The sequence below is a fragment of the Bos mutus genome, chromosome X, assembly GCF_027580195.1.
Source record: "Bos mutus isolate GX-2022 chromosome X, NWIPB_WYAK_1.1, whole genome shotgun sequence".
Taxonomy (NCBI): Eukaryota; Metazoa; Chordata; class Mammalia; order Artiodactyla; family Bovidae; genus Bos; species Bos mutus.
Genome location: NC_091646.1, coordinates 124597217 through 124613310, shown reverse-complemented (window position 1 = coordinate 124613310; position 16094 = coordinate 124597217). Strand labels below are relative to the sequence as shown.

Here is a 16094-nt window from a genome sequence, read left to right as displayed (position 1 = left end):
GAGAAAGGGGGCACATGGGAAAAAAAACTTATATTAGGAAAGCAAAAGAATTATTGTTTTCTACTTCTCCAATAGTAGATAAGAGAAATGATTTCCTCCAATAGTAGACAAGAGAAACGATTTCCTATCTTCCAAATTTAAGCAATTCTAGATGACAAGACCAGCTTCCAGGAACAGGAAGGACACTGCCCCTGCAAATGCAGCCAAGAGAAGTAAGGAATGTTGCTTTTGGAGAGAGAACCTGATGGAGGGGTTAAGCTCCTTGAGCCCCTCCCCAATCTCCTACCCCGCAGGAAATACAGGGTTTTTTAAAGATTATGCTGAAAATTACATCAGAAAGCATCAATTTTAATCACTACCTAGCAAACTGATTTTACTATTTCTATATTCTTATTCTTATGAAAAACTAGTTTCTCAACTTAATGATTAAAAGACAAGAGCAACAAAAACACGAGCCCCTGTTATTAAGCCAGAACTACTCGGTTCTGTTACAAAAGATGCCCTAGTTGCCTTCCCACCATCCTGTTTGGCTATCCTCTTCTCCCTTCAGGAATCCCTTTGCCCTCACCCATCCTTCTTCCTCTAGGGATCACCCCTGTCCCATGCACACAGGATCTTCAAGCTCATGAGGCTAGAAACTTCCCTTTGTTGCTAAACCATGCTACTTTTCCCAGGGAATGCATAGGTTTCCCTGGGGAAAATCTTGTAAAAGATAAAGTCTTTAAGACCCACACAACTTTTTAATTGTGGTTCTGAATCATGCAATAAGCATAAGGAAGATATTTTTGAATAAGGAGGGCTTTCCTTCTTTTCTCTAATTGCATCATTTGAGCAGCCACCTCCTCCACCTACTTGTAAGACCAATACTGCATCTGTATTCCTTAAAAGGGAATATTTACCTATTAGACAAAGTGCTGCTTTCCACATGGTAAGGTTTTCTTTTTGCTGACCTTGAAGGAGAGCGATCCAAAAGCCTCTGGGTTTGGAATGTAGGGTGATTCAAACACTGTTCTGTCAAGTATCTGTCAGCTGGGTCCAACTTCAGTAAATTCTTAGGAAATAAAGTTAGGATTGGAAAGAACATCACAGTCAAATTTAAATTGTAATAAAAACCACATTTCTTTTCCTTATAGAAGAAATACATGGTCATTGCAGAGTATCTCGTAAACACAGTTTAGTCTAAAAAAATTTTTTTTAAAGGACCATCTAAATCACTCATAATCTCACCATTGCTGTCCTCTGGGAATATGCCCTTCCAGCCCTTTAAAAAATATCATGTATATATTTTTTTTTCTTTTACAAAATCTGGCTTATATTACACACAAATTTTGTATACTGTACTTTTCACTTCCTAATTAAAAACATTTTTACAACATAATTTAAATATTTAAAATGTATTCTTAAATTTTACTTTTGGCTATACCATGCAGCTTGTGGGATCTTAGTTCCCTGACTAGGGATCAAACCCAAGCCCTTGGTAGTGAAAGTGCGGAGTCTTAACCACTGGATTGTCAGGGCATTCCCTAAAATATATTTTTAAATAAGTACATATTCATATCAAAAAATATACACTCTTCGTTTTTCTCTTGTCTTCCTCTCTGGAGGCAGGCAGCCCATTGTACATGTGTCCTGTGAATCCTTCCAAGGGTACTTTGTACATATCTCTATCTGCTCTTTTTATTTTATTCAAACACACATACACACAATAGTCTGCACTTAAGTCTTCTTTCCACTCAACAGATCTTAAAGAGATCATTCCGTATCAGTAATTCTATATACTATCTTAGGTCTATCGATTACCTACAGGTAATGCTACCCTAAGTAGCATTGTTTTCCTTCTTTTATTATCATGAACAATGATGCAGCAAAGAACTTTACATGTTTTAAATGACTACATGGAAGTTTGTGGTATGATTTATTTAATGATTTATTGTCGGATGTCTAGATGGCTGCCATTTTGCACTATTATAATTAATGCTTTGATGTACACCTGAAATCATTGCATACATCCATTATCCCTTGCATAGGACAAGTTCCCAGATATCAAACCCACAACCTCTGTATTGGAAGGTGAATATTGGCAGTGGGCTGCTAGGGAAGTCCCAATGGTAAATATATTGAATGACAATTCAACTGTTCAACTTTCAAACTGATGTAAATGCATAACAGTTCAGATTACTGTCATATTTTTATCTGTGTTAGGTACAGATACCTAACCACATTTGACACTGGGTAATTACATTTGGTAATGATTTAACAAAAGAAGTTCACTTATTTTTGACTAGAAGAAACAAAAGGCAGAAAACATGAAATTGTATTTCAGTTCTTCTATTTTACTCTATTTACATTTTAAGTTACCAAATAATTAAAGCCCTGATAAATAAACATTTGACTGTGTGAAAGAACAGATTAACATAATCCAACTGATTTAAGAAATAATTTATGCCTAATTAATCTTAAAGAGCCTGAGGATTTTTAAAAAATAGCATCTCTCAATCTGTGTTCAGAAGAACACAAGTGCTGTAGCATTTTTTTTAAGTATTTAGTATTTAATTAAATTTGGGAAATACTTCTTTACTGTGAGATTTCTGAAAGCCTTTATAAGTTAATGAACATTGTGAATCTCTAAGAAAGGTTGTATACTATGTGGCCTTTTCCAAAGGCTACACCCCCCTCCCTCACCTCTGCCCCCACACCTATTTACACAGTGTTCCTTGGAACACAGATTAACATAGTTTTAAAGCAGAGCAAAGTTCTGAGAGTGCTGCGCAGCAACTTCCAACTGTGCTAAGTATGCTTTTAAAGGCTTTGTGCAGTATAAACTCCTATGTTTCTGACAGTTGACTGAATGGGCATAAAATAAAATTGATCCATTAACAAGTATCTTTTGAAGGTCTACTACTATCAAATAACTAACATTGGCTGTACTGAAAGCTGGAGAAATGTGAAAAAGCAGTTCTTACTGAAGGGGCTAACCATCTACTTGGGTAGAAAAGCTTGAAAAAATTTGTGAGAACATTTTCAGTAGTCCAGAGAACAGAGACCTTCTGGACAGGGACACCAGCAGGAGGAGGAACATTCAGGCATGGTAGCAGCAGTGATCTTGCAGTTGTCAAATGAAGAGCCAGTGAGAGAGAAATCACTTAAGAGCAGAATTATGTTCACTGATAAAATAATCTTATGGGAGGCCTTGAATACGCAAAAAATGTTAGAATCTTTTTTCTTTCAACATTCATTTTAAGATTGGTTTTTAAAACATGATGCCTGAGGACTTCCCTGGTGGTCCACTGGGTAAGACTACACACTCCTAATTCAGGAGGCTGGGTTCGATTCCTAGTCAGGGAATTAGATCCTACATGCCGCAACTAAGACCCAATGAAGCTAAGAAAACAAAACAAAACATTACGCCTGAATAGCTCAAATGATGAAAAAATTTTAATGATTTTATTTATATTTAGATTATTATTCTGTCCATTTTAGCAATCTAATTTAGCTATCTCATAGTCCTGTCTAGACAGAATGTTATAATACCAGATACTGTTGTGATTTTAAATGAATTGCACGCCTCTTCAGAGGACACAGTCCTCTACTATTCACCACTACACTACATACTACACACCTGTTAACAAAACATTTAATTCATAAAAGCAGGCTATGGTCACATATAGACACAAGAGAAATCACAAACCAAAAGACATTTTGTACAGATAACACATCAACTTGTCCCACCTTCATTAAGTCAAGTAAAACGCTGTTTAAGATTCCAAGGTATCTTCTCTCCAATGACTGAGGATGGTTAACAGCTGGAAACTGTAACAACAACATGACAGGAGTATTAGCATATGGGGAAGGGTATGTGTGTACATGTGCTTTGAGTGCTGGGAAAGGTAGCAGAGGAGCAGAAGCTAGTGCCCTAGTGCCAAAGTTAAATTCATTTCACATAAATTTTGGTGTCTATATATTGAGCTTGGGATTAATAGGTGAAGTCTCTCAGTCCTGTGGGACTCTTTGCAACCCCACGGACTGTAGCCTACCAGGCTCTTCCATCCATGGGATTTTCCAGGCAAGAGTACTAGAGTGGGTTGCCATAAAAGGACTGGGTGTTAAATAACAGGAAAACTCACAAGTGAAACTTAAATCTAATCAGACAACACTGAAGCATATAAAATAAAACAAAATATAAAAATATTAATATTTGAAACTATTCAGTTTATACAGTATTGCCTACTTATACAGATAATTCCATTATAATACAATTCATACAGAATTTGTCTGCTTATATGGCAATTCTTGTACCTTTTCCACAAAAACATATAATTTACTTCTGAACATTAGAGAATTAAAAAGAAAAGGCTAGTACCTGAAAGGCTACAGAAGTAAAAATAATGAATTCAGACACACGTTCTATTATTGCTTTTAATATACTCTTTGAATGACTTGTTTTAAATTTCTTACTTTATGTAAGTTGGAACAGAAGGCAAACAGGCTCCTAAATTAACAAATGCATTTTTAAATAAAATGAGGGGAAAGGGTCAAGTTTATTCAGATGCTCTGTCCTTCCCTCTGCCAACTCACATTTCACAATATCTAAGTGGATGGTAAAATATTAGAGTCTAATGCCATGTATTCCCTCCCAATGGGAGGACTAGTTTGCTTTTAATATGTATTTCCTTTATACCAATATAAGAAGATTTCAAAGCCGAAAATCTCTAAATATTCTAAATAAGTGGATGAGAGGAGTAGTAATGTAGAAAAATTCAAACAAGGTATTAAGACTTCATCCCTACACAGTGTCACAGTGTTAGGTATGGCAGGAGATACAAAATATGGGTAAGACCAAAACCTTGCATGTGAACAACCCTCAGTCTTGTTGAGAAAGCAATCAGTGCAAAACTGAGTAGCCATAAATTCTAGTTGAAGCTCAGCAAAAGGAGAGGCCAAGGTGGTTTGCAGCTGTAGAAGAATCCATATATAGATAACATCTGAACTAGCTTTTGAAAGATCAGAAAAAATGTGAGGACAGAGAAAAGTAGGACAGCACCTCCTAGATAGAGGACATAGAAGGAATAACATGAACTTAACACAGACACACAAGCAATAACCTAAAACACATTTCTGAGGGAAGTGATGCTATGCGAGGCTTTTCAGCAATTGTTACGCCACTTATTTCAGAGATGAAGAAGGTGATGATCAGAAAACTGAAATAAATGGTTCAAGGCAGGTTACATAACTAAAAAGCAGTAAAACTAGTATTTGCACTCAGTGATCCAAACCCACATTCTTTCTAAACATGGGTGCCTTTCCTAAAGAAGGTACAGAGGTTCCTCTGGATGTTATTGGAGCATTAAATATTATCCCAGAGAGAGACACCTGTCATACTGTGATAAAAGACTCTATACTAGATTTTAATTAATATTGTGCTTATGAGGTCTATCTTATGCTACCAAATATCCCCTCCTCCTTTTTTGCCAAAAGTAACATTTCATCAATAAGAAAATTAATGCCCAAAGTCAAAAGGTATTAGAAATATGATTTTAAAATGACCACATAAACTCTTAAAAAATTAATTTATGTCTTTTGAATGAGAGACACCATTCTCGTGTGAGGTAATCGGACAAATCAAAACTCAAGCATACAAGTTTAAAGTATATGTCAATCAGAAGTTTGTTTCTTCTTCCCTTTTTTTCTTATTTACGTGGCCAATGTGACACAATAAGAGTGCCTCTTTACTGAACACTTACTATGCTTCAGGCACTGGTCTGGGCATTTTGTTGTTGTTCAGTCATGTACAACTCTATGTGACCCCATGAACTGCAGCTATAATGTCTAATCTTCATAACAACCCCATTAGGTGGTACTTCTGCTATCATAATTTTACACATGAAGAAAGACAGGCACAAGAAACTGCCCAAGGGCATTCAAATAGTAAATGTAGAGTCTGGCTTTGAACCCCAGCAGCCTAACTCCAGAGTCTACGCCCTATATTATGGGATAGCAATTGTTATTTTTTCAAAATAATGCATATTATTAGAGCAACATCTTGGTGATTTTCTAATCTCTATACACTGAAGCAAAATACAAATCACACTGGACTGGTTACTGGCGAGTCCATGTTTCACAGTAGCTACCATTCACACACCCTGTACGCTTAGCTGAGAACATCTCAGACATTCTCAAGTAAATGATAAAAGAAGACTCTTCCCACAAAAGATGTGGTTAAACCTCCAAAAAGATTATACTAACTTAGTTAAAATACCACAAACACTTTCAGACTAAAACACAAAAACATTAAGATCTATAAAAATCAGTGTCAGGGAAGCAGCAATTTCTCCAAAGGATATTTACAGACAGTGCCATCATGGACTGTCTAGCATTTTACAGATAATATTATTTAGTGAGGAGGTCTGTGAACAAATAGGACCATAGACAAAGGAGGAAAAGATCTCCTTTGTTTGGCCTATCTAGTCCAAATGCTATTCATTCTTCAATATACATTTCAAACTGTAAATCCTCTATAAATCATTCCAAGTGAATCCAGCCAACTTTCCAGAATCTTTAATATTCTCAAGGTCACAACTATATTTAGATGTATTAGAGAACAGTACAATGTAGTAAAGAATACTGTACATTTACTACAGTATTTTATTATATACTATGCTTTATTATAATTTGTATTGTTTTCTAATTATTTTATGCACAAAAGTCTTAATTCTTCAGCTAGTTTACAAGTTTTTAAAGCCAGGTACCATGGCAGATCTGTTTATACTCTCTTCAGAGAATGCAGTTTAAAGCCTCTTTAACCAGGCAAAGAATAAGGCAGCCAGAAGACCAAGCTTGATGCTCCAGTTCAAGTATTTAATCACTTAATATTATTCAACCTAGTAAGAGCAACTCTAGGTGTGTTGTGAATATAATCGTGGCTATGAGAGCTCATTTCTTTAAGGAATCCATTAGTCCAGTGAGGATACATATTTTCAAACAGCTTTATAAAAATTTTTTATTACAATTTTAAACAACTGAAGTCTAGTATGGATTTACAATGTTCTGTCAAATAGCTATTTAAAAGAGACTGCTATGTGTGCTACCAGAGTGCTGCAGGAGCACACAAGGGGGAGGTAACCATTCCCCCTGGAGGAGTCTAGAAGGCTTCATGGAAGGAGGACACTTGACCTAAATCTGGGGGAGGGAGGATGGAGAGCTTTCCAGGAAGTGGGGTGAATATTGGGAGAATTATAGGAAAATGAAGCATTGTAGAAGCAACAAGGAAATGGTGACAGGTCAGTGTGGCTGCAGGGCAGGGGGTAGGAAAAGTTGGGAGACAAGGCTGCAGGGCTAGGATCAAGGGGTTTTTAAGGCAATGGCACTCCACTCTAGTACTCTTGCCTGGAAAATCCCATGGACGGAGGAGCCTGGGAGGCTGCAGCCCATGGGATCGCAAAGAGTCGGACACAACTGAGACTTCACTTTCACTTTTCACTTTCATGCATTGGAGAAGGAAATGGCAACCCACTCCAGTGTTCTTGCTTGGAGAATCCCAGGGACGGGGGAGCCTGGTGGGCTGCCATCTCTAGGGTTGCACAGAGTCAGACACGACTGAAGCGACTTAGCAGCAGCGAGGAGTTAAAACCGAATAAGCTATGTGTATAGGTTTTTAACATAAAGAAGACAGAATTAAACGTACAATTTGCAGGAAGATTCTAAAGTAATGTGAAGACTGCAATGAAGAGAAAAACTCAGAGAAATCAGTTTGGGAGTGGCTGTTTAGGTAAAAAGTGGTACAAGTGAAAGAAGCAATTAGAGATGGAGAGAGGGAAATAGTTGAGCTTGATTGCTGATAATGTAAATTTTTGGTTCAAGAGATCATTCAAATATTCGAGTCCCTACTACATGTGCTAGATTGGGCTAGATGTTAGAAATACAGCGATAAAACAGATGATTTCTAACAGTTTAAAATTAAAGAATAAACAAAATGATTTCATTTTGTGATAAGTGCTATGATGGAAAAAGAAAAATGCTATAGGAGAGACCAAGAAGGAGGCGGGGAAAGTTTGTTGGCAGGTCAGAAAAAGGAGGTGTTCTTGGAGATGAGATTTATAAAATGAGAAGGGGCCATGCAAGGGAAGCACTTTCCTGGGAAAAGGATGCTCAAGTCCCAATCTCATGGAGCTAGAACAACCTGGGGATGTTTATGGAAGTTAAAGAAAAAGAAAGGTTAAGTGTGCTGAAAGTCTGGAAAGGGATGGGAATGGAGAGACATATGAGCTGAAATCAGAGAGCCAGAAGGGCCCAGAACAGGCAAAGTCTGATGGGAAGGAGTTTGGATGTATTCTCATTGAGACAGGAATGTATTAGTTATGGCTCTCTTTATTTCTGTTGTTATTGTTGTTCAGTCGCTAAGTCACGTCAAGCTCTGTGCAATCCCATGGACTGCAGCACGTCAGGCTCCCCTGTCCTTCACTATTTCCTAGAGTTTGCTCAAATTCATGTCCATTGAGTTGGTGATGCTGTCTAATCATCTCATCCTCTGCTGCCCCCTTTTCTTGCCTTCAACCTTTCCCAGCATCAGGATCTTTTCCAATGAGTCAGCTCTTTGGATCAGGTGGCCAAAGTATTGGAGCTTCAGCATCAGTCCTTTCAAAACACCAATACAGTATACTAACGCATATATATGGAATTTAGAAAGATGGTAACAATAACCCTGTGTACGAGACAGCAAAAGAGACACTGATGTATAGAACAATCTTATGGACTCTGTGGGAGAGGGAGAGGGTGGGAAGATTTGGGAGAATGGCATTGAAACATGTAAAATATCATGTATGAAACGAGATGCCAGTCCAGGTTTGATGCACGATACTGGATGCTTGGGGCTAGTGCACTGGGACGACCCAGAGGGATGGTACGGGGAGGGAGGAGGGAGGAGGGTTCAGGATGGGGAACACATGTAAACCTGTGGTGGATTCATTTTGATATTTGGCAAAACTAATACAATTATGTAAAGTTTAAAAAAAAAAAAAAAGAATATTCAGGATGATTTCCTTTAGGATTGACTGGTTTGATCTCCTTGCAGTCCAACGGACTCTCAGAGTCTTCTCCAGCACCACATTTTGAAAGTATCAATTCTTTGGTGCTTAGTCTTCTTTATGGTTCAACTCTCATATCCATACATGTTCAGTTCAGTTCAGTTGCTCAGTCATATCTGACTCTTTGTGACCCCATGAACCGCAGCAAGCCAGGCCTCCCTGTCCATCACCAACTCCCAGAGTCCACCCAAACCCATGTCCATTGAGTCAGTGATGCCATCCAACCATCTCATCCTCTGTCCATACATGACTACTGGAAAAAACATAGCTTTGACTATAGGGACCTTTTTCGGCAAAGTGATATCTCTGCTTTTGCATATGCTGTCTAGGTTTGTCATAGCTTTTCTTCCAAGGAGCAAGGGTCTTTTAATTTCATGGCTGCAGGCACCATCTGCAGTGATTTTGCTTTATTTCTGAATAGATTTTCCTTTGTGCTGGACTGAGGGCAAGTCCTATTTATTTTCGTGTTTTCAACATCTAGTATGACAAATGCTCAATAACTGTTGAACTATTTGTACCCTAATTAATTGTCATAATTTGGCTCTTTTTCAGCTTACAAAAGCAAAAGCAAAAGGAGAAAAGAGAAACTTGCCTGAGGTAACTCAGACAGATTTGGAAGAGAGTGAAAGCAGAAAAGGGATGAAAGAAATGTTTGCACTTCTGTTCCTTTCTTTCTTCCACACTCATTGAGCCTAGCAGGAGGGATACTGTGTTTGGCGTTCATGTGTGAGGAGGGGTGCTCTTCAAAGTGAAATGAATTGAGGCCAGAAAGTCAAAGGAAAAAAACAAAGTGCTCTGTAAATGTCAAGAAAACATGGTTTGAGAATTATGCATTTAAGAGAAAGAAAAGAAGTGGTGGGGAGCTTATTTTATAGTTCCCACAAAGGCCACCAACTGGCATGTTGGCCCAAACAGGGTAGTTGAAAATGGAAAAAGTAGCTTTGGGGGTAGATGGAACAGAAAAGCAACCTATTACTGGCCACTCCTGTAAGATGTCCCTCACTTGTGGAAAGTTTATACTTTAAGACTCTTTTTAGCATATTTTCTGAAATCAAGCTTAGCACAAAGTTAGCAAGTCTAGTAAAGGCTGCCCAAGACCAAACCCTAGTTTGAAAAGATACAATGTTTCACTAAACAGGTCATTCTCACTAGAACAGTGCCTTTAATATGAGTATTCATAATCTTCCTCAAATCACTACAAATGTTTGCTCAAATAAGCAGTAGCCATTTATACATTTCTCAATCTTTTGAGGATGCTAAATATTTTGCATAAAGAAACATTCTGAGATAACCAAAGTTTAGAATAATGCATACACTAAAAAAGAGTTTGAAAAACTGGAACAACTGAGAAAAATATTAACAGTTCCCACTTTCAAATTTAGACTTTTTAAAATTCACAAATACTTTATAAAATTCAAAAATAAAATATTATAATGGGGATTATAAACACCGTAATGGAAAAGGAAAAAGTATTCGATGGATAGCTTAGCATTTCATTGTGCAATGAACAATGATTTAAATACTACTGTACTGATTCCATTTGGGTTTTAGCAAAGCCTCTTACCCGGAGCCCGTGGAAGCGAGGATTACTATAGAAGAGCTTCATCTGCTCAGATGGAAGTGGTCCTAGCACCTTCTGAATGGTAAAAAGTTGGTCAATTTCACTTTCTCCAGGAAATAAAGGCTGTCCATCACTAAGCTCCCCAAGAATACAGCCAACTGACCACATATCTACGGATTTTCCATAGGGAGCTCTGAAAAGCAAAGGGAGAGATTATCTTGGCAACTGAAGGAATAAGTTTTAATAATTTCCAAACTATTTTGAACAGATTCAAGATTTAAAGCATATTTGGGTATTTAAGGAATTTAAAAATACCACATGGACAAAAGTGAGGCTAAAAAAAAGGAATTATGGATATCAAAGTAGAAATTCAGAACACAAGTGAATAAATATAAGCAAATAAAGCCATCAGTTTAATAACAATTTAGTTAGTACATACTGATTTGAAATCTATTTACAACCAGATATATATGTTGATTATTAATAGCTTAATAAACCCTAACAGCAGCACACATGTCTGATGAGTTAGCACTCACCTGGAGAATGAAACGCTCCCAAGAAATGTATTTCCTAGGTAATTATCCTTTAGCTCTTTGAATGTCAACAAGTTATACTGATTCATTTTTTGAGTTCAGTCTATTAAAATGCACCACTGACTTATGTGTCTTCTTAAACAGCAAACATTTAATATTTAACCTGTTCTGATTGCACAGAGTCAAAACAGCTAAGATTATGCTAAGCTTTATTGGATTATTTACTTGAATCTATTTGTACCCTTTGTTTATGAAGCTTTATGACAAGTATCTCCCTCAAAGCCTTTTTTTCACTAATTGAGGGATTTATAGCTATCTTTCAAGGTATGAGTTTACCAGAGGGCTTCTGGAGTACTATCGTTGCTAACAGGCTAGATATAAAATCTACATATCCCCCCAAAAAGCTTTATGTGTATACCTGAAGATCTATAGCCTCAAGTCAAATTACATATGACAGATTAAGAAACCATATTTTTCTTTCATTTCAAACATAAATTATCTAAATCTTAAGAAGGAAAAGCCAAAATACAATATCTGAAAAACCAAGGAAAGAAATTCTAGAGTGTTCTACTAAGTAATATAAAACTTTTAACAAATACTCTAAAGCACTTTTAACATAAAACAGAGTATGTTTCTAGGATAGTAAATCATTGTATCAACAAGTCAATATTTTATTTATCTCATTTCCCTCCATAAAAACTGATTTTAAAGGAAACTTCATTTAGATCTTTTTGGTAGCTTGTTGGAAGGGAAGGATACTGATCTTTCTTTCATACAAGTATGAGAGAGGAAAAACTTGTGCTAGGTGGAGAAACTTAAGGAAAATCTTTACATACCCATGATAAACTATTTTTTCTTATGTCAGCTATTTGAATAATTTATGCAGCTGTAACTACTTTGAATGTGAAGGACAAAGTCTTGAAAATGTAAAAAAATCTGTAAATTCTACATGTTGACTAAATATCAACTGATTTCAATGGGATTTTTATACAAATAATATGGTTCTTCAACAAGTACTTGACAATCATTTAATTAGCAATATTCAATTTGGCTCAAATTAGTTGGAGTCCTCATCTACTTTTGGTAGCTCCCATATATCTCTAAATATAATTTCAGTTTTCCAAAATGTATTATTAGGCAGCAAACACTCTCTAAAGTTTCACGGTAAGGCTGTCCTCAGAATGAATTCAAGGACATTTTATAGACAAAATTATAATGAGTCCCTCTACCATACTTGAATCCTCAGATGGGGGTCTAAGAAGGATTTACTTCAAATTCATTTCTTCTTTGGCAAATCCTGCCCAGTAAATTCAAACTCCCAATCCCTCCCCAAAGAATGGACACATGAATGGACAATGCATTCAAGTGAATCCAGAGAGAGGTATATAGAAGAAACACAGATGACACAAAAGAAAATCAATCCTAAATCCAAGTTTAAAATGAACACAGAAATTCTAAAATCTCTCCACCCAAGGAGGGATAATAAAGTGACTAGACACCACTGATTTCAGAGGATGAAGCACAAGCTTTTGATTTAAAAATAAATAGTAAAGCTTTCAGTAACTGACACCAATAATTCTTATAGGCTCTAGGTCTGCAATGAAATAAGAAGTAACACCAAATAGACACTGGGAAATCAATTGTTAACTTCAAAATGGTCTTTCAGTGAGTAACTTAAATATATAATCATCATGATCTTCAGAAGAAACAGAAATGTATATTTCTATTATATAAAAGGTATCTTTATTTACTGATTAAAATTTTTTATTGAAGCAGAGTTGATTTACAATGTTGTAAAAATTATCTTTAAAAAATTAAATTTATCATGTCCCCTAGATACATATATGGCACACTAAAGAAAAGAGATGAAACCTATAATTAATGCAATGGTTATCATTACCACAATGTCTAATTTTATTTGTAGAGAGTGTCTTCTACCTCAATTCTTTGATGGTCCCAAAGAAGAAAATACAATCTAGGACAAATAAGAAAATACTACAACTACAATAAGTAAATAATTATTAGTGAGAATATGTGATGGAGACCAAGACTACAGGCCCCTTCTTAATCTCTAAAGTTTAAACTTCTTAAAAGGAAGAATCTTATCAGATAATGCTTTTCTGGTGTAGATGGGTGAATGAAATGGCTGCCCTGGTAGATACAGCACTGAAAGTGGAAAGGTGGCACAAAGTGGAAGGATATGGCAGTGTTGCTGAGAAATCATCAATGGACTAGTTTGAATAGCCATTTATCATCAAACAGGATTTACACTGCTTGGAAGAAAAATGGCAGTTGGTCAATATTTATAGCAAAATAGCTAGGTATAAGAGATATTCCAGAAATATTTACTGAATGGATGAATGAATGAATGTATGAACAAACAGATAAGCCATAATGTCAAACTCTGTGGATATCCACATTTTTAATGTGCAAGACTATTAACAAAGGTGGCAACAATAATTCCCATTTCTGTATACCTGACACTTTGTAATGTGACTCTGCCACTCCTCTCATCAAGTTTATTTCTCCATCCCATGAATCAGAGGATAGACAACTAACATGCTTTGGCCAATGAGGCAAAGGTCATGCAAAGAGGCTTGAAAAAACACTTTTGCTTTTGGGCTTGCCCTCTGCTCCGGGAATTCTACTGCTATTATTTGAAGAAACTTGGACTAACCTACTGGAGGATGAGTCCCCATGCAACAGAGATGGTTTGTCCCAGCTGAGGCTCCCTAAAACCAAACAGCCTCCAGATGACTTGCTGACTGACTGTAGCTACATGAGCAATTTCAATTGAGACCAGCAGAAGAATCAGCCAGTTGAACTCAAATAGCTGATTCCCCCAATCCGTTTGCTCCCAGAATCATAAGCAAACAAAATGGTGCTTGTTTTATGCCATTAAGTTTTTAGGTTTGCTATACTGTGACAGGTAACTGGCATTTAATTAACTCAAGTTCTCATCTTCCACAGATAATCTCAAAGTTAACAATAGAGGGTCAACAAATATGTAGATGTTATTCTATTCTGGGAAGGTAACTCACCCAAGTAAGAGTTCTGGGGACCGATACCACCTGGTGGCCACATATTCTGTATAATTAGCATTATTTCCTTCTGATAGATTCCGAGCAAAACCTGAAAGACAGCAAAACCCAAAAGTGTAGAGTTAATTTCATGCTGACAAAATATTTCAGTGCTACATTAGTATCTTAAAGGAACATCAAAAGAATATAATGATTGTTATTGAATGGGCTGTTTATTAACATGCCCGTATTATTTTAAAAAGTTAGTCCATTGTTCATATGTGAACTAAAATATACAATGTAGTCACTACAAAACCAGTCTCTTCTAATAAAGAAATCCATGTTTTCAAAGTTTTTGCATGCTTTATAAGCATTCAGAGCATACTTTTAAACCAGCTTTTCCAATAAATGCACATCTTACAAGATGAAGACTCCATAAGAGCCAAATGTCAAAGTTACATTAGCACGTTGCAGATAAGTCATTATTTCAGCTATGTGGGACTTAGATAGTATTTCTGTATCTACTGGTGCTGATCAGCTCCGACCATTATGTAAACAACAACAGTTAGGGTTGGCAATGATGGAAACGAAGCAGGCCAAAATGATTTTCTCCTAATGTAACTGAGAAGCATATTAGGCATATCTTAATTACCTTATAGACTCTGTTGCTCCCCCACCTCCCCAAGTAACAATCCTTTCAAAAGGTTTTGCAGCCACAAAATAAACTGGAAGGTAGGTTAATTACCCATCTAACTCACCGAAAGCAATATAGGTTCACTGTAAATAGTTACAGAGAACCAGAATATTAAAATTAAAGGTGAAAGTTAAGGCATATATATATGTATGGCTGAGTCCCTTTGCTGTTCACCTGAAACTATCACAATGCTGTTTATCAGCTATGTGCACATGTGCTCAGCTGTATCTGACTCTTTGTGACCCCCTGGACTATAGCCTGCCAGGCTCCTCTGTCCACGGAATTTTCCAAGAATATTGGAGTGGGTTGCCATTTCCTACTCCAAGAGATCTTTCTGACCCAGGGATCAAACCCACATCTCCTGCTTTGGCAAGCAGATTCTTTACCACTGTGCCACCCGGCTATATCCTAATATGAAATAAAAAGTTAAAAAAAAAGTTTCAAGAATTAGAAAATACTGTTTCTTAAAGTAGAACAGTAAAAAAATAAAAATAATCACAGCAACAAAACAAAACCCCTAACTTCAGTTAATCAATACTCCTTTATAAGACACATTTGGAAGAAATATTTATATTTTTTATTGGGATTCTTCAAGCCAGACAAAGGAGCTACATGCTCTGGGAGGGAAAACAATTAGGAGGTTTTTGTTGGGGATGCACAGGACACAGAATGCCACATGTGGTGCTGCCATGCGGAACTTCCTGACAATGTAAAATAAAACTGTCTTTTAAGAAATGATGCTAAACCAAGGATACTCTTTTTACCATTATTAACTATTCTACACACACCTCTTTTTTAACTTGCTTTACCAATTTCAGCTCCTAAATACTTCTTAACATGTTTAGGTATAGCAGGACTCTTCTTTGCAATATTCCTTATCATAAAATACTAAGAAAATTAAGTCCTATAAAACATTTTTCCTCAAGCAGACAGGTTCATAATAGTCAAACTCTTAAAATCAATAAGTGAAAACAGTTACACATGCTTCCAATTGCTGCACTGGCCACAACTGGTCATTCTACAAAGTGAATTTTTAGAATGCTTCTATTTCTCTCACCTGTGCAATCCATATTCTAAGTACTAATCCAACTTCTCCTTATAAGGAGATACAGGGAGATAAAGATACAAGGAGATAAATGAGAAACCTCCTCATTTATATATATTCACACTGTATTTGTGATTATATTTAAATATATAAAAATAACA

At 36.4% G+C, this 16094-nt stretch overlaps 1 protein-coding gene across 3 annotated transcripts in view; it reads right to left on the bottom strand.

Moving 5' to 3' along the window:
- CDKL5 (cyclin dependent kinase like 5) overlaps nt 1–16094 on the bottom strand; it is a 178556-nt gene that overhangs the window by 29908 nt on the left and 132554 nt on the right. For all 3 annotated transcript variants that reach the window (XM_070365949.1, XM_070365951.1, XM_070365950.1), the window contains 4 exons: nt 14216–14306; nt 10645–10834; nt 3730–3810; nt 900–1051 (listed from right to left, as the gene is read on the bottom strand). In XM_070365949.1, the coding sequence (XP_070222050.1) occupies nt 900–1051; nt 3730–3810; nt 10645–10834; nt 14216–14306 (514 nt within the window). The remainder of the gene's footprint in view (nt 1–899; nt 1052–3729; nt 3811–10644; nt 10835–14215; nt 14307–16094) is intronic.